Below are 26,586 nucleotides of genomic sequence, written 5' to 3'. Positions count from 1 at the left end.
GGGCACCTGGGGGGCTCAGTCAATTGAGCGTCCGACTTCGGCTCAGGTCATGATCCCGTGGTTCATGGGTTAGAGCCCCATGTTGGGCTCTGTGCTGACAGCTCAGAGCCTGGAGCTGCTTCCGATTCTGTGTCTCCCTCTCTCTCTGCCCCTTCTGCGCTCATGCTCTGTCTCTCTCAAAACTGAATAAACGTTAAAAAAAAATTAAAAAAGAAAATAAATAAAACCAGAGAAACTTGAAGATACTCTCCAGCATATTAGACACTGTGAGGGGAGACCTCACGTTGATGCAAAGTAATAAATTACTACATTTGCATTAAGAGAGATCTAAAAGTCACTAGATGATCACTGTTTACTTTCAGACTGCTTCTGTCAACTGTGTAAAGATTTAAAATGGAAGTACAAAATAAATGAAACACTTTTACTTATTTCATTTCCAAGGTCCTTTTCTAGGTAAAAGGACAGATGTACACACATGGACACATATAAAATACTTACAGATCGTCACTGCATTTATATCTTACATATAATTATGTATATGCAGTATGTATATTACAAATATTGGCTTATGATTTTCCTTGTGATTCACACTAACTCAGTCATGGCTAGACTACCCTTCAAATGGCCCATCTCCCCAGCCCCCTTTTTTTTTTTTTTAATGTTTATTTATTCTTGAGAGAGAGCGAGGGCAAGACACTTAATCCACAGGGAAGAGAGAGAGCAGGACACAGAACCGGAAGCAGCTCCAGGCTCCAGGCTGTCAGCACCGAGCCCGACACGGGGCTCGAACTGGTGAACTGCAAGATCACAGCCTGAGCCGAAGTCAGATGCCCGACGAACTGAACCACCCAGGCCCCTCCAGCCATTTTTTTAAGAGGCTTATTTATTTTTAATTGCAGATATTTTTATTTTTTAAAATTTATTTATTTATTTTTTACAAATAATTTATTGTCAAGTTGGTTTCCATATAACACCCAGTGCTCATCCCCACAAGTGGCTTCCTCCATGCCCGTCACCCCTCTCCCCCCTACACCCATCAGTCCCCACAGAGCCTGATGTAGGGCTCAAACCCACAAATCATGAGATTATATCCTCAGCTGAAGTCGGACTCTTAACCAACTAAGCCACCCAGGTGCCCCTAAGTTTATTTATTTATTTTTGAGAGAGAGAGAGAGAACGAGAAAGCAAGAACATGAGCACGTGGGGGAGAGGCAGAGGAAGCGGGGGAGAGACAGAATCCCAAGCAGGCTCCCCACCGTCAGCGCAGAGCGTGACACAGGGCTTAAAGCCACGAACCATGAGATCATGACCTGAGCTGAAACCAAGAGCTGGATGTTCAACCGACTGAGCCCCCAGGTGCCCCTTCCTCAACCACACTTTTATCTCTGTTTCTTAGTAAAAAAGAGGGATGTACACAGCACTCCCAGGCAGGACTGTGGTAAGGACTAAATATATTAACCTCTGTGCCTCGAGTTGGTCAGTAAGTCTTGGCCGCTAGCACCATTCTCGGTGATCTCTTTATACTGAAAACTTGGGCAGGTTTTACTTTGAGCTCAATCGTAAACGGCTTATTGCAAAACAGACTACTCCACTCGCTCAGTTAGAGGCGGCCTGCGGGCTGCTGTGTCCCGGCTGAGCGCCACGGCCTCATACAGCCCCCCCGGGGGCCGGCCTCCTACCTGAAAAGCCTCCGCCTGCTCCCTGCACCCACAGAAGAGGCTCCCACCCGGTGTGCAGGGCCCAGGCGCCATGCTGACGGCGCACCGTCCCCTCCTCGGCAGGGGGAGAACCACGCTCCTCTCCTGCGGGCCCTCAAGTCCCTGGAGAGGCAGCCAGGCCAGTGCCTGTCACACTCACACCGAGAAGCCCCCCCCCCAACGGTGTGCAGCGGCCTTTCTGGGCAAAAGAGGGCGTGTATCCTTGTAAGAGGAACCGTCTAAGGTCACAGGAAAAACCTTTCCCTGGAGACCCTGACCCTACACGCTGACGTTAAGCACAAGGAAACGGGCACAGGGTCTCTGGCCACAGAAAAGGACCACGTTCCCTCCTGTGTATGATGCCAGACCACGGTTCTCCACTCAAAGCCTTGCCTCAGTTTTTTTTACAAAGTCGGAAATGACGGAAATCACGCTGTTAATGCGCTGCGTGAATGAAATGTCATGCACTCGCCTTTTACTTCGCTCTGGCTTTCTTCTCTCTTTCTCTCTAGCTCTTTCCGGTCGTAATTCAACCTCCGCAGGCACATAATTCCGCACTGGAAACTGTTTCTATTACCAAAAAAACAAAAATGGAAACAAAAGCTCAGAAGCTGTGGCGGGGGGTCAAACATCCTGTGGCCGATCCCGCGGGCCGGGGCGCAGCCGCACACCTGTGGAAGCTGTCCACCATCTTCAGCTGCCCCCGCAGGTCCTTCTTGGTCAGGTGGTCGAGCATGCGCGCGTCCACCAGGCACTCCATGAAGTAGCTGCGGTACTGCGCCAGACCCAGGCTGGGCAGCCACTCATTGCCGATCCACTCGTGGTTCATGTCCCCGTACGCCAGCGTCTGGTTGCAATAATTAAGCACATCGGTTCAGGAAAAAAAGCCATGGAAGACATCGCAAGGGTCATCTAAATGACCTTTAAACTGACTTTTTAATCTGTTACATATTCTCAAAGGCTAACCCAATAACACTGTTCTTTATAATTTCAAGATAATTTGATCTCCTATTTACTAACTCTTAAATTTGCTAGTAAAGTTTTACACAAAAGAAATTATACCATTAAAAACCTAGGACTCATTTGTGCCTATAAATATAATCTATTCACCAAACCACATTAAAACTGTAACTGATTACACATTATCTTTCTGAAATGGTTTTCATACGTAATAATATAACAAAGAATGATCACGACTCATGAACAAGTTTGAAGGATCAACCCAACTCTACTCATTAAAGATAGCTCTGCCTTTAATTTTATTTGTAACACTTTGTTTTCTGTATTTCCTTAATAAAATATCTGTCAATTTCAAAATGAGTTTTAAAAAGTGAATACAAACAGACTTAAAAGAAGAGATGAACCCAGTAAGACCGAGAGAAGAGTTGAGAGGTCAGAAGACCCCCCTCCTCCCCCTCCCCCCGCGCCCCGCCCCGTGGCTGAGTGGCTGACTGAGCAGACGCCGCAAGGACAGGCTCGCAAGGACAGGCTCGCAAGGACAGGCTCACAAGGACGAAGAAGCCCTGAGCAGCACCGTCACCTTGCCCGACCTGGCTGTCGTGAGGCCCCCACTGTGCACACGGATGTTCCCCAACACAGACACAGCTGCACGTATTTAAAGAGATGGAAATCATACCAAGTTTATGGCCCCGACCTCGACAGAATTAAATCAGAAAATAATAATGAAAAGACATCTAGACAACTCTCGACACTCCTAAATGACCCAGGTGTCAAAGAAGAAATCACAAAGGAAACGGGAAAGTATTTTGAATTGCATGAAAGTGAACATACAAGGGGCACCTGGCTGGCTTGGCCAGAGGAGGGCGCAACTCTCAGTCTCAGGGTCATGGGTTCAAGACCCATGCTGAGTGTAGAGATTGCTTACAATAAAATCTTTAAAAAATAATGAAGGAAGTACACACACAATATATTCATAAATTGTGGGACACTGCACTAACTGTGAGAAATTTGCCATATTAAGTACTTACGTTATAGCTGAAGGTTGCAAATCAATAACGTAAGATTCTACCTTAAAAAACTTGAAAAAGAAGAACAAATGAAATCCACAGCAAGCAGAAGGAGGAAAATAAAAAGAGCAAAAATCAATGAAACAGAAACCAGAAAAATAATAGAAAATAAAATGATGAAAGTAAAAGCTGGGTTTTCATAAACATCAATAAAATGGACTGATCCCTACCAGAGTGATTAAGGAGAAAGATATAAATTACCAACATCAAGAATGAAAGAGAGGGGCATCAGTACAGACCCTACAGACAGCTGTTTTAAAGGAAAACTGCAGACAGCTGCCAGCAACCTGGATAAGCCAGGCAAATTTCTTGAAACACAATCTATGAAAGCCACTCTGTCAGAAGTAGGTAACCTATACCTGACTTTGAATTTGCAGCTATAACCCACAGACACTCACGCACGCGCACACACGCACCTCTCTACCTTAAATGCCTTTGCTGTTGATCTCTACCAAACATCTATGAAAACTACTGATTCTACATAAATTACAAAAAAGTGAAGAAGAAATACCTAGCTCATTCTAAAAGAGCAGCATTATCCTGTTATCAAAACCAGACAAATTATAAATAAAACTATAAACCGATAAATATCATTCATAGACAGAGATGCAAACGTCATTAACAAAACAAATCCAATCAGTGGTAAGTTAAATAAATATGACATTAGGGCAAGTGGAGTTTATCCCAGGAACACAGCTTGGGCCAATGTTTGGAAATCAAGGAAGTTCGCCGTCTCAGTGTACTGAAAAGAAAAACCCACAGAGAGGTGGGAAAGCTGTGTGACCAAATCATTCATTTACGGAAATCTCAGCAATCTAGAAATGGAAAAGATAGCTGCCTTGACCTGATAAAGGGCTTCTACAAAAAAAATGTGGAGCTGAACGCACACTAGTGGTACAAAACTGAATGCACTTTCCCTAAAATCAGAAACAAAGTTAAGGATGTCTGCTCCCACCACTTTCATTCAATACTGCACCAGAACTCCCAGCCACTGCGATAAGGCAAGAAAAAGAATTCAAAAGCCTGGGTGGGAAAAGAAATAAAACCATCCTTATTTGCAGATGACTTGATTATCAACATCGAAGATGAATATAGAAGAGCTATCGGAACTAAAGTGACTCGTATTCCTAACTACTAAAAATGAGTTGGAAATGGAGAGTTTTAAAAATACCATGTACAACGTCATCAAAAACTATGAAATCCTTTGGGATAAATCTGACAGAAAATGTGCACGACTTGTGCCATGAGAAAGCAGTAAGCACAACGCCAGCACATGCACACACATCAAACACAGGAACTGGATTTCCTCAGTCCAGGAAGGCTAAGCTACAGGCGCAGGCGCTGTCGTTCCCTTACAGAGCCCTGGGAAATATTAACTCTCAACCAGTGCCATGTTCCCTCCTGAAAATACAACCTGTCATCTATCTGTCACACCAAACAAGCTACAGAAGGAACGAGTCGATTTCAACAAAAAGGCTCAAATTCAATAGGGAAGAACCATTTCTCTACTTTCTCTGAAGAACCACGAGTGAGAAAAGCATCAAATGTTTTTGGGAAACTGTCACCATGTTCATGTTTTTTCACTCTTTCCAGCCTCACTCTCAGTATCACAGACTTGACAGAGTGTGAATATCCATCACTGCTTTCTTGCCTCTGTTCATATATTCTTTTTTTTAATGTCTTTTATTTTTATTTTGAGAGACACAGACAGAGAGCGAGTGGGGGAGGGGCAGGGAGAGAGGGAGACGCAGAATCCGAAGCAGGCTCCAGGCTCCGAGCTGTCAGCCCAGAGCCCGACGCAGGGCTCAAACCCACGGACTGCAAGATCATGACCTGAGCCAAAGTCAGACGCTTAACCAACTGAACCCCCCCGGGGGACCCCTGCTTACCCCCTGCTTATATATTCTTAAATGGACACAGAACGCAGAGAACTTTCTAAACAGTCCCACGGGAGCAGAGCCCCTCCTTAATGGCGTTTACTCATTACGTCCTCTGGTCCCACTTGTTAAGCGACCCACGACGCAAGCTCCCGGAGGACCCAGGCTCAGAGCCAGGGAGACCCGCACCCCCGGGGCGGCCGTCACAGCCTTCTGAAGAAGCACACAGCGGGGGTCTCTCACGGTCAGAGAACACTTGGGCTGCACGGGCGCCACCGCACAGGCTGTTCCTCCAGCACTGAGGGGGCCACGAAGGCAATCTGTACAACACGCGCGGCGATGGCAGGCGGCACCAGCAGGCAGCTCGGTCTGCACGGACGGCTCGCGGATGCCACTCGCTGAACGGAGGCATCGAGGGCTTGACCAGCCCCAGGAGTCTCCTTGCCGAGGCCCCCAGCGTGGCTTGGACGCCCCCGTGCCTCAGGGGCCCGGCGCCAGGCACGAGCCCGGGGAGGGCGCTCTACGACTCCCGCCCTCGGCAGCAGGCGGCAGCTGCACAGAGAGCAGGACACCGCTGGGTCTCCTCTCGTCTAGAAGACGGAAGGAGTGAAAACCGTGCTCGCTCACGCGAGGCCTCAGCATGGGCTAATTCTGGTGACACTCGCGCGGCTGATCCCTGTTTACGTTTCCACTGCAGAGAGTAAACGTTCAGCTCATATAATTTGCACGTCACGCCGCGATTAGGAGATTTCATGCTGAGGTGCTACCAGAGCTCTTCTTGGTGCGGAACACATTGATACTTAAGCAATTACGAAATGCACCCCTTTAAATTCACTGGTGGTCCTTATTGGCCGTGTAAAGGCCACGTGAGCAGGCCACGAGATGAACGATAGTTATTAGGGCGGTGGCACGGAGTGCTGCAAGCAAAGGGCTGGAGAGGGAGCTCATGGAATGTTATAGTCACTTGCCTCTTGTGCTTTTTATTTTTTTTACTACTTTAAAAAAATTTTTAACGCTTATTCATTGTTGAGAAAGAGAGAGAGAGAGAGAGAAAGTTGGGGAGGGGCAGAGAGAGAGGGAGACTCAGAATCCGAAGCAGCTCCAGGCTCTGAGCTCTGATGCAGGGCTTGAACTCATGAGCTGTGAGATCAGGACCTGATGAGCCAAGGTTGGATGCTTAACAGATCGAGCCACCCAGGTGCCCCCTCTTTTGCTTTTTAAAAAAGTGATAGGGGCGCCTGGGGGGCTCAGTCGGTTAAGTGATCGACTTTGGCTCAGGTCCTGATCTCACAGTTCATGAGTTCGAGCCCCCCACATCAGGCTGTGGTCAGTGCAGGGCCTGCTTCGGATTATCTGTTTCCCTTGCTCTCTCTGCCCTGCCCTGGACTCTCTCTCTCAAAAATAAATATAAAAAAAAAACTTTAAAAGTAAAAATTAAAAAGGGATAACACTGGCTTCATTTTAAGAGTACAAATAGGGAAAAACAGGTGTTTCAACCATCAACTGGAAATGAGGAAAATCCAGATTGAAGAGGAGTTCTTTTTAGCCCTTGGAGACCCGTGAAGGTGCCCCCACTAGGAAGAGCCTCGGGAAGGACCGCCTGGCCGCGCCCCGCAGCCTGGATCTGGCACCACACCCTAATGGCACTCCAGGCAGCAAGGTGCTGGAATCCGTGCAGGAGGCCCCTGGTTTTTAATCAAGCTGTCCCCAAGCAAGGCTGCAGAACACTCGTGACAGAGCTTTCTGGGAGCCTGAGGAACCCGGAAGCTGAAAATTCACATGTACGATTTGCAAGGAGAGGCCTGACTTCCGATAATCCCGGGAGTCGGAAAGCCTCTCACCGGACACGGCAGCAGGATGGCACAGTGACACAAGATGCGCAGACGGAGGAACAACCCTGGGCCCCTCTTGGGCCGGACGCTTATCAGAGCATGTGCGGTCAGCACGCCCTGGGACAAGAGTTACCCCACCGGGGACTGCCATCCACGGTCCCACGATCCCGGGCGCAGTGTAGGACAGCCGCTGGCTGATCAAAGTCATGTGTGTCAAGCAGCATTAACCAACGTGGTGGCCACGAGAAAGGTTCAAAATTGTCCATGAGACGCACTTTCAACCCTAAGCTCTGCTCTAACGCTTCCCATCACCGACCGCGCTCTGCATAAACAGTAAGATGTTAAAAATGTCAAGAAAAGTCAATTACAAGCTTTCACACTCCAGCTCTTTTGCTGCTGTACATACAGTGAAGGGTATATTATAGAGAGTCTCCAACCTGAGCCCAGCTTCCCTCCTCCTCCTCCTGGTGTTACGAGGTTAGGAATGCAAAAGAACACAACTATTAGTATCGGTGAGCCCGGCCATGCAAGCAGGTCAGCTCCGCCGGGAGGCGCGGGGTGACGGGGCGGGGGCGGGGAGAAGGCCCAAGCGTCATGCAAAACTCATGCAAAACCACCAACTCCAACGTCTCATGCAAGGAGCCGACTCCCCACGGCAGGCACGGCCATAAAAGGAGGAAACTAGGGCCAGAATATGAAGACCGAGCGCAAACCGAGGTCTGTCCTGAAGTAGACGGGCGTTCGATCTACTCTAAGCAGAGCTCGCCTATCAATGTTCCATCCCAGGGAAGAGGCCTACAATAGCATTCTGCTTCACACATTTAACTAACACCTAAAGGAAGTACTTATTGGAACAATTTCAGGTGAAATGGCATTCTTGTTCCCACAGAAAAGCCCAGACACGTGCCGCTCTTGGGGGTGGGGGGGAGGGGCACTGAGGGAGGACAGGCTTGGGGCTGTGACTGACCGTTTGTGGCGTGGCCGTGAGCGTTTCCATCTCTTCGTGCGTTAACCAGACATTTCCTGTGGTCTGGGGCGACCCCAGTGACAACCACATCCAGGGCAAGGGAAGCAGTGACAAAGAGGAAAGGCAGCAGACACGTGAGCCTCGGGCACATCAAAGGAGCAGGCGGAGGCAAAGGCCATTCTTTCCACCTTTTCATTTCAGATGCCCACACGGAAAACGACAGAACGTTAAAACCAGCCCACCCCCTCTACAGAGAGCCACCGCACGCACTGCCACTGCATCGGCAGGGACCCAGGAACGGCCCACAGATTCTGGAGCTTTATTGCCACGCTTACCACCTGACGTATGGGAAATATACAAACAACATATTTGGTACGTCTGAAAACTGTTCCTAATTCTCATTAACTCTCACTTGATGTATTCACAACATCCTCGCCCGAGCAAAGCACCACAAGGAGCACAGTCCCCGAGTCTGGCTTTGGCCTGTGGGGGGACAGTGACAGGGCACGTGGACGGGACAGCCTCGCCCAGGGAAGCCACGGGGCCGGGCACACGGCGGAACGGGTCTCGCAGAATGGCCAACGACCCCAAGGAGCCAAAACAGCGGCACCACTGATGGCGCCGCTGCAGAGCCGAGGCCCGAGAGCGCCCTGCTGGCCGCTGGGCCCCTTGGGGGCAGGCTGGCCCGTCCTGCAGGCCGCCCCAGGCCCAAGGTGTGAGCGTCATCGTCATCACTGTCCACGGACCCCGCCCGGGGGCAGCAGGCTTCGCCAGGACATTTTATACGACTCAGGAAAGCCACCCTGCACCTTCGTTTCTAGAAAGGCCTGTCTAACTGGAAACAACCAGGCAACGGGGACCGGGTCGGAAGCTGTGACAGCACATTCGTGGCACAGAGTGAGCTCTCTGGGCCGCGGGGAAGAAGAGACTGACGGCTCATTACGACCCCTTCCCTAAGAGACGAAACAAACGAGCTGGCAGCCCTCTCCGGGCAAGTCCCTGCGTGCTCCCAGCCAGGCGCTGGCCTGCTCGCTACTCGGGAGAAGGATGAGGGTGCTGTATCCTCACCAGGATTTCTCTTTGGGGCAAAGACGAGCGGATGGGGGGCTGGGCCAGCGCACAGAGCCTGCAGCAAGGGGCTGGCCTGCTCTGTCCCCCAGAACCACTAATGTTCTCGTCAGATTCATTTTTAACACTCAGCCAGGAGGAGCCTTGGTAAGGATGGCCAGGGTCTGCCTGCCTGGAGCACAGCCGCGGGAGCACGGCCAACACTCAGTGCGCACGGGCAGATTCACGGGCTGCTTAGAGCCCTGAGCCCCTGGCCTGCGGCTCCTGGAAGGGAAAGCACCGATGGGCCGAACAGGTCAGAGGTAAGACACTGGGTGTAATGCAAGTAGGGATCTGAGCCATTCCCCCTTCACTTCTGATAAGTTTGTATTTAAGTTAGGGGCAGCTATTTTCCTACACTTTTAAAACCTTGTACATCTATACTGCAAAGCCAGGCTGTTCTAAGAGCATTCAATAAAGTAGCTTCTAACCACCCAACTGTGTATTTAATGCCATAATTTCAAAGCGCACACCAGACATGTGAGGTGGTGTGAGCGGCAGGTGAGCCCCAGGTGCGTACCGTTCTGGAGGTGGGGGGCGCCGACGGGCTGGTCAGGGACATGATCTCCTGGATGGCCAGGCGCAGCTTCAGCCGGTGCAGGGGGTTGCTGATGCCGATCTCGCGCTGGATTTCCGTGTCCGACAGCGCGGACATGATGGCCCCGCTTTTCACGTTGGCTCGGCAGGCAGCCACATACCAGGCAGGCATCCCGACCCAGAGCTAGAGACAGGACGTGTCAAGGCCAGAAGGTTCCGCACGGTGTACAAACACATTACCTGTGGAACGTAGTCTGGCCAGGGTGCAAACACAACACACGTACCTCCAGCCACACAACCACGGTGGGCCCGTCCCACTGCGCAAAAGGTAAACCTTGTCTCCGGGCTTCCTCGAGCAACTCGTGCCTACAAATCACAAGAGAATTCAACGTTAAAGAGTCACTGGCGCGTGCGCACAGAAAGCAAGCGAACAGAGCAAATTCTCTTTATACATTTTCAAAAGTGTAACAGAGTCATCTCCTGGCAGAATTAAAAGAGTCACTGCCAACACCAGCAGCCCCGGCGATCTTCACGTCCAAGATGGGTCAGTCCAGGGAATACCTGAGTAACAAGGAAAACTGCAGGAAGGCGCTGCCCCCGCGTCTAAGGGAAGGGCCTCTGTGAGGGAACGTCCGCAGTGACGACAGCAACACGGAACAGCACAGAGTTTAATGCCAGTAACGGTATGCTGTGCAAGTAAGGAATGCGCGGGACTCTGGTGCTCTCTATTCTACTCGGCAATTCAGTCTAATACGGGTAATTGCTAAGTTAAGACGCTGGGTGGTCCCATGGTTTAACCCACAGGCTTCAGTCCTAGAAACCTCAACTCCCAACCACGTGTGCCAGTGCACACAGAGCACCCGGTGAGACCGAGATATGGTCACAAGCCAACACCCACAGGGTGGTGAGCAGGAAGCCATCCTGGGATGCTTAACGGATCAGAAATATTCTGTCTGCCCAGTTGTAAAATACCCAAACCATAACTTTACCATCTCAACATCTTTAACAATGACTGTCTACTGCTGACATAGTTACGCAGGCGACAACACAAAGCTTTAGGAATCTCATCTCAGTCTTTCATGCTGTGTACTTACAAGGCTTTTTGAAAGACCCGGATTCTTTCTTAAAGTGAAAAGCCTTGAAGAGAAGGTGGGTGGGACTGAAGATTTAAATCCCTGGGTCACCTACGGTGTGGATTTGCTTTAATAATTTCCGCAGAACACAGCCTTGAATCTCCACATCGGCTCTTGCATATACTGAATCAGTAGTAGATTTTTCTTAAGACTAAACTCTACGTACAATTAAAGCTCAAAATGTTTCACGTAAACATTCAAGGAAGTGTTCATGAAGTCAGCCTTGGGTTTCCCGGGGTAATAAATGTTCTAATGATGTAGGAAGGATTATTCCAGACGGTACAACAAATCTTTTTTTTTTTTGGAAGTAAAGTCTATGCCCAATGTGGGACTTGAACTCAAGACCCTGAGATCGAGTCACATGCTGCACTGACTGAGCCAGCCAGGTGCCCCAAGATGCAATGGATCTTAATAGCTGGAGGGGAAAAAAAAAAAAGGCAAATTTCTCTCACTGAAATCAGCAGCGGAGCTACTCACACACAAGAATGAAACGGAGTCTGCTGGGGCTGTGGTCAGCCTAACACGGGGAGCCCACACTGGATGGAATAAGGAGGAGGGAGACAGGCCTCCCTCGCTGGGTGGAATAAGCCATCAATGTGCTCAATTAAATGCCGCTTTCTGTGTCCTAAGGACACACGGTCAACGACAGTGGCCACATCTTACAGGAACACATACATAAGCCGCGCCATGTGAGTTGTACACACAATTCGGATCGTTCTGGGCAGACGGGCAGGGAGAGACCTGAGCTCCGAAAGCGCGGTCAGGGGCTCAGTCCCCAGCAGCCCAGCTGGCCACGGAAGGGGCGCACAGCTGTGTTGCAGGGCCTGGGGTGCTCTCAGAGGCCCCGCACTCTGAAAGTGAATGGAACGGCAACCGAATTCACGGCGCTCTGCCACACTTTGTCTTTTAATATGAAACAGGCATTTAGGGGCACCTGACAGGACCCCTGAGCTCAGGGTCGTGACTGAGCCCTACACTGCGTGTGGAGCCTACCTCAAAAAAACCCCCAAAAAACCCCTTCAAACAGATGTTCACTGTAAACAGGGACCAGAGGGTTATAAACAGTCCATTAACCCCACTACCTGGAGGTTGGTGCCTATGACTCTGACTTTACCCTCACCTTCCTCCTGGCGGCGGCCATTTGTTTACGAAAAGCCTTTTCTGGGTCAGGTGCACTTGCGGCTCAGCGCGCAGGCCCACGGTCCTCCTGGGACCGTGACAAGGCAGTAGAGACGGGGCTGTGACGCCAAAAGACTCTGGCGTCGTGAGCAAGAGTGTGGAGCGCCCACTGGGCAGCCAGCCCAGGTCTCGGTCTCCACTGGGCTCCGTCCCCCATCAGGCCAGTCCCCGGCCCAGGGGCTAATCACCGAACAGACCGGGTAGGAAACACCCACACCCCTTCCTTCTCCTGGGGGTCAGTGCCCCCCGCCCGTGAGCAGAGGAGACGGAGCGCCGGGTGCTGAGCCGCCCTCGCGTCCGCTTGCCTCTGTGAACACACACACACCCCCTTCCTCGCCTGGTCTAGGAAACGGGTTTCTGCTGCTTGCCACTGCGGCCGGCCAGCCCCCTTCACCTGTGACTGGGGTGAACCAAGCACTATGTCCACCTTACCACCCTGCCCGTGTCCCCACACGGTCACTCCAGCGATGGACAGAACCATCATTTTTCTCCTTCTGGACCACAACCTACAGAAACAAGCAGGCAGCTGGCTAACGGTTTACCGTGAGGACGTGAGGTGTGCCTGCACAGGTCAATTTTCCAGAAAGTAAAATTCTGCCACGAGTTCCAAAGACTGAAACAGGGGACTGAAGAGGCGGGACTCTGATCTAACGCTTCTCTGCATATTTTTCCTTTTTTTGAATTTATGTCCGACTCAGTATACAGCACAACAATAATGTCCGGAGTAGACTTCCTAACACCCCTTACCCAGGTAGCCCTCCTCACAACCCCTCCAGTGACCTGTCTGCCCTCCGTATTTAAAAATCTACGTTTTCTCCCCTTCCCTGTTTTTATATTATTTTTGCTTCCCTTCTCTTATGTTCATCTGTTCCATCTTTTTTTAAATTTTATTTTCACGTTTATTTATTTTTGAGAGAGAGAGACAGAGCATGAGCAGTGGAGGGGCAGAGAGAGGGAGACACAGAATGTGAAGCAGCTCCAGGCCCTGAGCTGTCAGCACAGAGCCCTGCATGGGGCTCAAACTCATAGACAGCGAGATAATGACCTAAGCTGAAGTCAGTCGCTTAACTGACTGAGCCATCCAGGTGCCCATCATCTGTTCTGTGTCTTAAAGTCCTTATATAAGTGACGTCATATGATATTTGTCTTTCTCTGACTAATTTCGCTTAGCATAATACCCTCTACTTCCATCCAAGTAGTTGCAAATGGCAAGATTTCATTGTTTTTGATGGTCAAGTAATATTCCATTGTATGTATATATATATATTACATCTTCTTTATCCATTCATCTGTTGATGGACATCTGGGCTCTTTCCAAACACGGGCTGTTGTCAATAGCGCTGCTGTAAACACTGAGATGCACGTGCCCCTTCGAAACAGCGCTCCTGGATCCCTTGGATAAATACCTAGTGGTGCAGTTGCTGGGTCACAGGGCAGTTCTCTTTTTCATTTTTTGAGGAACCTCCACACTGTTTCCAGAGCGGCCGCACCAGTTCGCATTCCCACCAGCAGCGCAGAAGAGCCTCTTCCTCCGCATCCTCGCCGCCATCTGTCGTTGCCTGAGTTGTTAATGTCGGCCATTCTGATGGCTGTGAGGTGGTATTTCATTGTGGTTTTGATTTGCAGCTCCCTGATGATGAGTGATGTTGAGCATCTTTTCCTGTGTCTGTTGGCCATCTGGACGTCTTCTTTGGAGAGGTGTCTGTTCGTGTCTTTTGCCCATTTCTTCACTGGAATCTTTGTTTTTTGGGTGTTGAATTTGATAAGTTCTTTATAGATTTTAGATACTAACCCTTTACCTGATATATTTGCAAATATTTTTTCCCATTCCATCAGTTGCCTTTTAGTTTTGCTGATTGTTTCCTTCACTGTGCAAAGGCTTTTTATCTTGATGAGGTCCCCAACAGTTCATTTTTGCTTTTGTTTGCCTTGCCTCTGGAAACTTGTATTGAGTAAAAAGTTGCTGTGGCCAATGTCAAAGAGGTTCTTGCCTGCTTTCTTCTCAAAAATTTTGATGGCTTCCTGTCTCACATTTAGGTCTTTCATCCATTTTGAGCTTATTTTTGCATATGGTGTGAGAAAGTGGTCCAGGTTCATTTTTCTGCATGTTGCTGAAAACCGTTTTTCCAACACCACTTGTAGAAAAGACTGTCTTTTTTCCATTGGATATTCTTTCCTGCTTTGTCAAAGAGGAGTTGGCCATACATCTGTGGGTCCATTTCTGGGTTCTCTATTCTGTTCCATGGATCTGAGTGTCTGTTTTTATGCCAGTATCATACTGTCTTGATGATTACAGCTTTGTAACGCAGCTTGAAATCTGGGATTGTGATGCCTCCAGATTTGGTTTTCTTTTTCAAGATTACTTTGGCCATTCAGGGTCTTTTCTGGTTCCCTACAAATTTTTGGATTGTTTGTTCTAGCTCTGGGAAGAATGCTGGTGTTATTTTGATAGGAATTGCATTGAATATGTAGATTGCTTTGGGAAGTATTGACAATTTAACAATATTAGTTCTTCCTATCTGGGAGCATGGAATATTTTTCCATTTTTTTATGTCTTCTTCAATTTCTTTCATAAGCATTCTATAGTTTTCAGTGTATTGATTTTTCACCTCTTTGGTTAGATTTATTCCTAGGTATTTTATGGTTTTTGGTGCAATTGTAAAAGGGATCAATTCCTTTATTTCACTTCTTGTTGCTTCACCGTTGTGTATGGATGGATGCAACTGATTTTTTTTTTAATAGTTAATTTACTTTTGAGACAGAGCATGGGTGGGGGAAGGGGCAGAGAGAGAGACACACACAGAATCCGAAACAGGCTCCAGGCTCTGAGCTGTCAGCACAGAACCCGACACGGGGCTCAAACCCATGAACCATGAGATCATGACCTGAGCCAAAGGTGGACACTTAACCAACTGAGCGACCCAGGCCCCTGGAACACAACTGATTTCTGTATGTCAATTTTATGTCCTGCAACTTTGCTGAATTCATAGATCCATTCTAGAGGTTTTTTGGTGGAATCTTTTGGGTTTTCCATATAAAGTACATGTCGTCTGCAAAGAGTGAAAATCTGATCTCCTGCTGGTCAATCTGGATGCCTTTTATTTCTTTATGTTGTCTGACTGCTGAGGCTGAGACTTTCCAAAACTATGAGAATAACAGTGGCAAGAGTGGACATCCCTGTCGTGTTCCTGACCTTAGGGGGAGAGCTCTCAGTGTTTCCCCACTGAGGATATTAGTGTTGGGTGTTTCATAGATGGTTTTTATGATCTCCAGGTATGAACCTTCTATCCCTACTCTCCTGAGAGTCTGTATCAAAAAGGGAGGCTGTATTTTGCCAAATGCTTTCTCTGCATTTATTGAGAGGATCGGGTGGTTCTTGTCCTTTCTTTTATGGACGTGAAGAATCACACTGGCTGTTCTGCAGATATTGAACCAGCCCTGCATCCCAGGTATACATCCCACTTGGTGGTGGTCAATAATTTTTTTAATGTATTGTTGGATCTGGCTGGCTAGTATCTTGTTGAAGATTTTTGCATCCATGTTCATCAGAGAAATTGGTCTGTAGTTCTCCTTTTGAGTGGGGCCTTTGTGTGGTTTTGGAGTCAAGGTAATGCTGGCTTCAAAGGAAGAGTTTGGAGGTTTTCCTTCCATTTCTATTTTGTGGAACAGCTTCAAGAGAGTAGGTGTTAACACTTCCTTAAATGTTTGGTACAATTCCCTTGGAAAGTCATTGGGCCCTAGACTCTTTTTTCCTTTTTTTAATGTTTATTTGGGTGGGGGGAGGAGTAGAGAGAGAGGGAGACATAGAATCCAAAGTTGCTCCAGGCTCTGAGACGTCAGCACAGAGCCCAATGTGGGGCTCAAACTCAAAAACTGCGAGATCATGACCTAAGCTGAAATCGGACGCTTAACTGACTGAGCCACCCAGGTGCCCCTCGCCTCTCTGCATTTTCAATCGGCCCCTAGCACCTAACTTTGCACCGAGGAACCAGAGTCACAAGCCGGCATGAAGAGTCATCTGACTTTTGCAGTTATTTACTTCCTTCCTCTGCTTTCTGAGGCCACATTCCCTGCTGTGCGCGCCCCCCCCCCCCGCCCCCCCAATCTATAGAAGTCTGCCTCTTCTGTGGGGTAAAATGGATGAACGCTCTGACTGCCAGGGACCAGGCCTACTTAGTGGGGGCCTGATCTCCGTCAAGGACCCAATTCTCGGCACCACCTGTGATTTTCCAAACGTCTGCTCCTATCGAAAACTTATGCGGGGCGCTTCCCAGCCTCACAGTTAGAGCCACAGGAGAAAGACATCCGGACATCTGCTGAATTCTACGGGCAGCAGGCACACGTATGAGGTCACGTAACCTGCGACTGACAACACACCTCTCACGGGTAGGACATAAACACGGCGGCGAAGTGGTCTTTCATAACAAGAAGCGAGTGAGCCTCTGCCCATCAAATATGACACGACCGTGGACATCACTGAGACTCAATCTCCTGAGGCCGACACTGCCAACGCTACTAGGCCTCTCTGAATGGAGGTGAACGGGGCTCTACCTCACCACCACGCCTCTGCCATCCACGCAAAGCACTGCTCTTGAATATCTAAGTACAACTTTTGACTCCCTGAAAACTTCACTCCTCACAGCCCACTGTACCCAGAAGTCTTACCAGTAATAGCCAGTTAACACGTATTTTATACATTACACGTATATGCTGTATTCTCTCATAGAGCAAGACAAATGTTTTTAGGAAAATCATAAATAAGAGAAAATATGTTTACAGTACTATATTTATTAAAGAAATCTGCTAAGTGGACCTTATATTCAAACCCTTGCTGCTCAAGTGTCAGCCGTATGTTCTAGAACTTGCTGTGCGTGACCATAGAGTCCAGAGAATGACCCCCTGTCAGACACGCGGTTACAGCTACAGTAATACTGAACCAGAGCCAGCCACGTGGCACCTCAGCTCCAGAGACCGCTACCTCCACACACTCTGTGACACTTAATCACATGCGGGGGCAAATAACTCAATCACAGCTGTCCACCTATGGTCACATACTTAAGCACACCTCCTGAGGATGACAAAGTCAATGTAGCAAACAGAGTGAAACATTATGAAACATTGTGGCCAATTTATACTCCTTCTGATCCTATGTGAAATACACACTTCTGGGAGCAGGGGGGTGGGAGAGCCACGGGGCACTGCCACAAGTCTTCCTGCTCACGTTACAGAAAGTATACGGCTGTGAAATAAAACACATCAGCAACATCTAAGGGACAGAACTTTCCTAGCATGGTTCCAGGAGCAAAACGCCTTCTTTCAGTATTAAATTTCACATGCGCAAATGGCACCTCTCCAAGTTAGGTTAAAACACTTTTATATGGTTCAAAGATAGGAACATTCAAATGAGACCGTTGTTAAGCGGTTTCTACAAATTTCCATTCCCAGGGAACGGAAAGCCTGAGTGTTCCTGTGGTATCGTGAGCAGTGACAGAGTAACAGCATCTCCCCTGAAGTCACCCAGGGTGTGCGGTCACGGTCATTACTGACTGCTGAGAAAAGGACTGAAATGAGGCAGATTTAAAGAAAAACCAATGGACAACTCCAGGGGCTGAAGGGGAACCGGCTCCAGACCGCGCCAGCTCTCGGGGCGCTCGAGGGCGGCCAGACGCCTCACCCGCTGTCAGGGTCACCGCGGAGCCCAGCGAGTTCTGCCCCGGCTCAAGGCCCTGTCCCGCCGGCCCCACCAGCCCCACCGAGCGTCCTGGGCTCCCGCCCTGCTCCGCCCCGCTAGACCGCAGACCAGCTCTTCTGTTGAGAGGGCTCACTTGTATTTTTCAGTTGTCATATCACCGGGATGTGGTCCCAACCCGCCTCGTTTGTCTACACTCTGCTCTGGGACTCAGCCATCCGACACCGACCTGCTCTGCGGCAGGAAGTCCCAGGGAGCTGTGCCCGTACCACTCCCCTGGGCCCTCCTCCCGGGCATCACGGCGCCTGAGCTCCTTTGTAGGAAGCACCACCCGCTGCTATTACTTGTTTCAGAATCAAGACAATTAAAAAATAAGATGTAGTGAATAGACTGCAAAGCTCAGAGTCTATTTAAGACAAAAACTCAAAACCTATGAGGGAAGGAAAAAGAAGAGCGACATAGGATACTCCCGAGAGATCGGTAGCATGAGTGGCAGGTTCTGGGTGCTGGTGACCCAGTCCTCACGGGGGATGCAGTTACATATCCGCTTATAGAGCCTCCGTGGTTAAACTCCCTCATCGATATTTATGTACAGACACTCGTAAAGGCCACGTGACAGAAGGGCTCCCGTTGTTTGCGTTTACAGGTGAGAAAACGGAGGCACAGGAACGCTGATAAGTAGCTTTCCCAGAGCCCCAAACCGATCTGTGCAGGAGCCGGGGCTCACAGCCAAGTGCTCTGAGGTCACGCCCGCACGTGAGCCACACCTCCTCCCCGGACAACCCGTCAAGGTGGACTGGGAATCCCCGGGGCCCCTTCAAGCCTTCCTACGTGCTCTCAGCCCTCCAGGACGCACAGCTTAGCAAGGGCCCCATGGCCAGCCAGGATGAGACAACACCTCTTTGCAGCTACCGAGTCCACTTAACAAGCAGCCACTGTTTACACCCGGTACCGCTGAAGAGCGCTCAGTAAGATGGCAAACAGCAGAACGCTTACTTTTTTTGAAGTTTACGATTTTTTTCAGCCTGTCCGCCCAATTTGCTGAGTCCCAACGCATCCTGAGAGGAGTTTTCCGCCTCCGAAACGGCAGCTGCGGGGAAGCAGAGAGATGAAATGGGAGGGGGGGGTCAACAGGCCACGGGAGGGTCTCCTGCTGGGGGGAGGGGTCTGTAGGCAGAGCGATCACGGCTCTGAAGGAACGATGCATGCGGGAGCCACGCATGGGACACCAACCTGGTCCCGCAGGCTCCTTGCCAGTATGGCCGGGGCGACCCTTCTCTTTCTTGCCGAACAAGCGTCCGATGGAGGACTTGATGCCCTTCTTCTTGGGGGCTTTGTGCAGCGAGTCCTGGCTACTGTTGCTGCTGCTGGGGTTGCTCACGGGGCCATCCTGGGAGCCTGTTGAGCTGGGGGATGGGAGAGTCTCTTCAACGAGTGCTCCGCACAGGACACAGTGCCCCCTGCGAGTCCCCACGCGAGTGAGAAGCACAGGCCCCAGCTCCTGGGGAGGGCCGCCCCCGGGGAGGCTGATGCTGATGATCTCCCCCTCCCAGGAAGGCCTGGACTCCAAGCCCCCTGAGGCGAGAAAGCTTGGCAGCCCAGCCATTCCTGGCTGTGACCCGGGAGCGTGGAGCACACGCACCACCAGAGCCAGCCGGGACGCCGCGTGAGAGTAACAGAGCGGCCGCTGGAGCTGCCGGGGTGGGAGGACGGCTCCCAACAGTCTCACGGGGCACAGAGCACGACACAGGGGAGGAGCCATTAGGAACACTCGCACAGGCTCCAGCGGGAGCAGAGGGGAGGGCTCAGCATGGCCGGGGTGTAGGATCTGAGGACATGAGGCCGCCCCACGGCCACCTGCACCACCGACTCCGTCCAATCTTTCCCAGAGGACTTCCACCCTGGCGGCCACGTCCCCCGAGCCCTGGCAGGCGCCCCAGGAACATCATGCACATAAACTCAGTTCACTGGCGTTTCTTCAGAACCCTTGTTCCGGCCCTTTCTTCCCCAGGAAGAAGTCAGAAGTTTCTCGGAGCTGAAAAGCAGCCCACTGACATGAGCCCTGCGGTGCCCGCGCCCCTTACTTTCTGGCATCCCTGATGTCTTCGTGGCTGGCTGCGTGCAGCACCCCTTGGTGCAGCCTGTCCAAGCGCAGGGACCTCGGGGAGGAAGGAGGGGACGTTTCACATTTTATCGTTGCCTTGTCATCTCGTACCTCTTCACGCGAAGCCGGCAACTGTGGGGTGGAGAGGGGGGACACGAGTTAGCCATGGGCCAGGGCAGGCGGGCACACAGCCCTTAAATCACAGTCACGAACTCATCTGAAAAGCGACGAGCTGCACGTTCTGCACCATCCAAAACACTTTGTTAGTGTCAGCGTAACGCTGGGCTACATGGCAGCCTCGCGTCCAAGCAGCTGGCCGCCAAGAGCCTGGCCCATCTGTACCGAGCGGGCTCACCCTCCCCAGAACCCCACGTCACCGTGAGTACGGCCACGGAAGGCAGTGGCCCAGACCCGAACCAAACCCTGAACCACATCACCATGAACCACGGCAGGCTGAGGAGGAAGGTGCTGTTTCCTGATGCTGTTCACAACACACACTGCTGAGCACAGAACCTTCCCATGCAAAACTGTCCAACACTCTTTGTTTAGGGGGAAAAGGAACTAGCTTGTGCCCTAATCCAGCATCCCTTCCGGTAACAATGTGAACCCTGGAATCTACGAGGACGGGCGTAAAGTGAGAAGACACCCGACTCCCCCTCCCCACCCCACCCTCGGGTCTGACTTCTGTTTCTCAGTGACACTAGATGGACGTTATCAACTGAAAGACTTCTCTGAGACGGTGGAGACAAAGTGACCCTGCGCTGCCGTCACAGCAAGGTGACCCCCTCTGGACCCCCGTTTTTCTTTCTGAAATGGGGTGTGCGTGTGCAGCTTTCGCTGCGGGCCGTGGGGTGCGCACTTTCACCCCTGGCAGGTCCTGGTGGCTGAGGGCGGGGCTGGATCTCACATATGAACAATGGCCCACACAGCTGGCTGTGTTTGTAGCAGGACCGCCACAGCTGCGTGGAGCTTGGGACACCCCCGCGGGTCAGCACCAAGAGGAGCTGAGCTCAGGGAAGCCACAACCTTAACCGACAGCTGCAGGGCTCCCGCATCCTCTCCTGATGTCCCACCGTACCTATCACACTACAAAAGGCTACTCTAACTGGCCAGAAATTACCAGCATAAAACCTAACAGGGACAGACTTCGATAACAGGGACAGATCTCAAATCCAGGTTAAAGCAAGCATCTATAGAACAACAAGAAGTAAGGATGGGGAGCTACATTCAAGACAGGGCTATGAGAATGGCAGAGAGGGCAGGTTCCGGGCGCAAGCCCTGCCCACTCTCAGCCCCACCCACCCACAAGCCCCGCCCACCCCATCCCAGTCCACAGGCAAGCCCCGCCCCACTCTAGGGTCCCCCAGGCCAGTGCCTATGTGGGGCAGTTTCAGTCTCAACTAGGCCAGGGGGCTCCGGGAGGTGCATGGTCTCTGCTGGCCCTGTCTACACCGACCTGACACCCTCTGCACACACACCTGGTTTCACGCCCCCCGAAGAGCCCTCCAAGTAGCTGTTGGCGAGCTCCAGGAGCAGGCTCTCTGCCTGGGGGTTCATCCCATGCCCTTCCCTTCCTTTGAAGAAAACGCAAACATAAGCCTGCACACTGCAGGGCGTGCTCTATGCCCAGGTGCCAGTGTGAGCTCCTGGTTTGTGGAACGTGCACCGACGGTGACAGTCTGTGGCTGCCCTGAGGACCATGGTGCCATCACTGTCCTCACTTAACAGGAGAGCAAACCAGGGCACAAAGAGGGTGATTCACACACCCAGGTCACAGAGCCACCAGTGACAGAGCTGGCACTTGAACTATACGGCCACATGGCTCTGCGCAGTGGAAGGGCTCCCACCGTGGCCGCCCAGCCCCTATCCGAGAGACAGCCCTGTCAGTGCGTGGCCGGGCACATCTGGGACAGGGGCAGGGTCCAGGGAGCAAAGCATCCCAGTTATGAGAAAGACGCTCTGCTCAAGGGCTCCGTCCTGAGGCATGGCATGTCCCCTGAGAATGGGGACACCCAAGTCACAGCCCTCTGGACCAAGGAGGTGCCCCGCCCTAGCCCGGACACTGTGCAGGAGAGAAGGCACCTGAGCAAAGGTGGGCTGGGTGGCAGAGTGGTGATGTGGCCAGTGTTGGCACAGCACTGTGGCCTCGGTTTCCACACCTGGAAAGTGGGGTCACCATACAATCCATGGCTCGCAGGGGGTATGTGAGGGCGAGGTAACGAACTCCCGAAGTGCTCCACACAGCAGCCAGTGGTCTCTCAGAGCAACCTGAACGCTGCTGGCTAGGACTGTCAAAACTGGTAATCCCCAAATCTAAGATCCCTGGCTCTGCTTCAGTCCTTTTTCTAGAAACTTCTATATCACGTGTAACTACACAGTGAGGAAGAGACAAATGAGAAAGGCGAGCTCTAGCATCTTTCGCAGGCGCCATGGAAACCAGCTGCCACACCTGAGCACCCAGTGGCTCCAGGGCATGCCGGGACGGGCCAGCTGCTCACCGTCACCCAGCCACAGTGCCCTCTCTGCAAAGCGATGGGCACTCTACTTACGCCACAGACAAACACAGGTAGGGCACACTACTAAACACTTTACCTTTCTACGATGCTTCCTTAAATCACTAGGCTGACAGAGGCATGCAAAGAAATGAAGAGAAATCAGATTTACTGCACACTCCGGAGTTACATGTTCAAGGACCAGAACAGGCAAATATATTTTAAAAAGAACAACAGAACGGATATAGCTGAGATAAGATTTAGAAACAACAGTATTGAAAATAGAACTTTTTTCCACCACAAATTTAAACATAATATGTTACTCAACATTTGCTAGGAAAAGCATAAATTATTTCTCAGGGAGATTAAATTCCACTACAGCATACACAACTTACTAAAACACGGCATCCTGTATAATAAAGAGATCTAACAGTTGTCCATTCTAAACTTTTCTGTAACTGCTTTCCGTGTTGAAACCATGTTACGCATTTACGGCATCAGCCCAGTGGAGTGGACGCAGCCGGCCGGCCGTTACCTAACACCCAGTATAACCCCAAACAAACCTACTCTGTTTAATGATCTGCTGGACATGAATGCGAAATCCGTACCTAGAATTTGATTTGAAACTTTTCGAAGATCAGCCCGCTGGTTAAAGGGGGGTGCCCTGTGCAGACACGTGATGACAGGTGGACCCCCCTCTAGTCGTAGGAGTCCCGTATTTCTGTGTGGAAGGCGGTCCTGGTGCTCAGGAAGCCCATGAGAGTCTAGCCCCAAACACGGGCAGCGGCACCACACAGCCTCCGCTCGCCTGCGCCCAGTGCCTCACCTCTTCACAAGAAACACTTCGTTTACATATTATCATGTGTACCATGCCCTCATCCACACGGGTTACACAGTGACGCGCTAAGTAAAATTTGTCACCGTTGGGGCAAAAACCCCGCCATCTAATGAGAAATGCAGACAAAGGAGCAATGACATGAGCGAGCCAAGACTGACCACAGACACCGCAGAGCACAGTTTCACGGCCACGGGAGCATGCTGGGGGCGGGGGGGGGGGGGCACGGCAGAGAGCAGAGGGGGCGGGACGACATACCGGCAGGGGTGCGAGGCTGAGGTGTGCACTGATAGTGACCAGCAAACGAAAGAATGAGACAGGAAATCAGAACCAACCACGGAGGCAGACGCAAGGGCAGCCAGCATACAGAACACAACGGGGCGACACACAGCGCACTTTCATAACCACTCTTACAAATTCTCTGAGAGGAAAGAAGCACAAAACCACAAATAAGACCGTCAAAGGGTTTAAAATACTAGCTAATTAGCTGATGAGGTGAATTATAAAAACAGTTATGTCAAAACACCACAAAATGGACTAGTTACCACTTCATGTGCCACAGAAGTGACCCCGAGCTGCTCTAACCACATGCTGGCCTGCAAGGCAGCTAGGAAGCAAGCGGGCGGTGACCGGACAGATTCCGACAGACAGACGTGCAGGAACAGTGCTGGGAACAGGACTTTGTGTGGGAGGCCGACGATGTGCTCTTGGAGCCCAAGCTACATACACGGCCACCTTCCACAACTTTCTTTAGAGCCGCACACTTGCACCAGGAACCGAAGGTCACTGCGTTCCCATACCTGACGCGCAAGGACGCCCCTGTGCCCCCCAGAAGCCGTCCACGTGTGTGGCTCGCGCTGGCCTCACCCCCGAGCTGGCGTCAAGCACGCGGCCGAGTGCATCTTCGAGAGACCCGACTTAAGCCTCATTTCACTTCAGCATTGTGACTGCGCCCTGTGCCTTCCTGCTGGGCATCCCTGACGCACCGACTCCCTCTGTGCGTCTCCTACACGCTAGGGACACTGTGGGCACTTCACTCTCGTGAAGCTGTCGAGTCCCAGAAAACAAGAATCTGCCCCTTGGAGCCGCTGTGCCCGGCACAGGCCCATGTCCAAAGTTACACACAAATAAAAGCTCTGATGGATTCATGATGACCGCTAATCCGGTCATCCCAGCACCATTAACGGGTCCCTGTGACACTGCCGAACGCTTAAACGCCGTCTGTGTTACAAATCCTCAACCCTCTGAGCGTGACAGCAACCGGATTTCCTTCTGGGTGAAACACGGGACAAAACCACATTCGTAGTGTCTGGGGCTTAAGGCGGGTGCTGGGGTGGGGGAGGCGCCGCAGGGAGAAGAGGCAAATACTCACTAGAGTCATGACCCCCAGTCTGTCCACCTCCCTGGCGGGGCTGTGCGGGCCCCTCCGCGGGGTGGAGCGCCCGCTGTGTGGAGGGGAGGGGCCCACGAGTGTGGACGCGGGGTGCGGGGGGCCGGAGCCCGCCGGCCTAAAACGACCGGGACTGTCTAAACTGCCGCTGCCCACTCGGCTCTCAATCTCCTCCGCCCGCTGCTCCGTGCTCTCCTTCTCTTCTTGTATGAGCCTACAACGAAAGCAAACAGGTCACTCTTCACCTGTGGACGCACCCGCGTGACAAGTCTGTCCTCGCTCCCACACTGCGCACACGGAGGTCAGTGAACTCCAAGGACAGCTGTGCCAAACCGTGCTTTAAGACCCTTCTACTTTTTCTTATCTTTTCCCTGTGCCCGATTTCAGTGCAACACAAGGTGACTGGCACGGAGCCCCGTAAGGGTGATTCCCACCCCCCCCACGTCTGACCTCGCGCCCTGCTCACTGCCAGCTCTTGGGTACGTGGGGCTGTGACGTGTCCAACTGCTCCCTCCCCAATTCTAAGACACATTTATGGGCCTATTTTTCACCTGGAAATCAGGAACTCTGACATAATCAAAGAACCGATGCACAGAGCGACTGCGTTCCCCAACGCAGAAGTCTCCGGACTTGATGAAGATGTTGAGTTGACATTTTTAAGGGCGCACTCAAAGTATTATTTGTTGGAATTTTCCACCAGCCTCATCTGAATTTCTGGATTCAAGCTAACTTCACTCCGTTAATTTGGAACACAGCGTGAACGCTCTTCACCACTCACGTACGTGCGTCAGGAAACAGCGCTCTCGGTATCTGCCCCTGTGGCTGGTTATCCCAGCGTTAACACAGGGGATCCACGCAGCAACCTTTCCAAGCGAAGTTCTGTTTACAACACCCGAGCGCTTATTTTGTTATGGATAACAAGCCGCTGGACAGGCCTGATCATTTCTATCTGTTCAACTTGCATGAAGAAAAATCACTTTTAGCTGGCTACACGCTACCGAAAAGCAAGGCTGATGTGTGGGCCCTCTCTGTCTCCCAGGTTGATGGGGGGGGGAGGGCAAAGGAGGAGGGGAGACTTCCACAGAGCCCACAGTTCCGCCTGCCTCTCCCGCCAGCGTCCCTGTCCTCGCCACCAGCTCGCTGCAGGCAGGAAGGGGCACGTCTGCCCGTGCTAGCTTCCCAAGAACAACACGTGGACAGTGACTACCCGGATCCACCGCAGGGTCACTGGCACGTGTCCGCTCCCCACGTGGCCTCAGGCCTCCCAGACAGAGCGGCTCTCAGGCCCCCCGGGCCCCCTGTCCTGCCTACCCCGTCACCTCCATCTCCATGCGGGCCGGGCTCTGAATTCTCTTCCCTCCACAGGCCCGGAGCTTTGTAAACTCGCTACCATAACTGCTAGGAGGAAAACACCCTGGAGACAGCGACGAGCCTAGAATGACTCAAATACACACCCACTGAGCACCTGCTGCTCTACAACGGACCAATGTTGACACGTTACGTTCAGGGAGTAAAACGCAAGCATGAGTGGGAACGTGCCAACCCAAAACCCTGAGCTCTCCTGTGTGTGACACCAGCTGGCTCCATCCGGGGCTGGGGATGCGCCCGTGGCAGGTGGACACCGGCTGCCTCGGCAGCTCACCCGCTGTGGGGTGCAGGGTGAGGTGACGCTTGGGCTGGACAGGGGTGGACGGGATGCTCTCTCCCTCACCTTCCGCTT

General features: G+C 51.5%; 1 protein-coding gene across 2 annotated transcripts in view; it reads right to left on the bottom strand.

Moving 5' to 3' along the window:
- The window catches only part of PPFIA1 (PTPRF interacting protein alpha 1), a 90,653-nt gene that overhangs the window by 7,899 nt on the left and 56,168 nt on the right, over positions 1–26,586 (bottom strand). The window contains exons 16-24 of one of the 2 annotated variants that reach the window (XM_039235388.1): positions 24,849–25,080; positions 20,130–20,281; positions 19,279–19,451; positions 19,042–19,135; positions 10,329–10,410; positions 10,028–10,228; positions 8,401–8,463; positions 2,369–2,544; positions 2,170–2,267 (exon numbers count right to left, since the gene is read on the bottom strand). In XM_039235388.1, the coding sequence (XP_039091319.1) occupies positions 2,170–2,267; positions 2,369–2,544; positions 8,401–8,463; positions 10,028–10,228; positions 10,329–10,410; positions 19,042–19,135; positions 19,279–19,451; positions 20,130–20,281; positions 24,849–25,080 (1,271 nt within the window). The remainder of the gene's footprint in view (positions 1–2,169; positions 2,268–2,368; positions 2,545–8,400; positions 8,464–10,027; positions 10,229–10,328; positions 10,411–19,041; positions 19,136–19,278; positions 19,452–20,129; positions 20,282–24,848; positions 25,081–26,586) is intronic. The other variant, XM_039235389.1, reaches the window with a different exon arrangement.

Source organism: Hyaena hyaena, unplaced genomic scaffold (genome assembly GCF_003009895.1).
Source record: "Hyaena hyaena isolate Hyena2069 unplaced genomic scaffold, ASM300989v1 scaffold_98, whole genome shotgun sequence".
Lineage (NCBI taxonomy): Eukaryota > Metazoa > Chordata > Mammalia > Carnivora > Hyaenidae > Hyaena > Hyaena hyaena.
The sequence above is the reverse complement of the archived record's forward strand: the minus strand, read 5'-3'. Positions and strand labels throughout refer to the sequence as shown.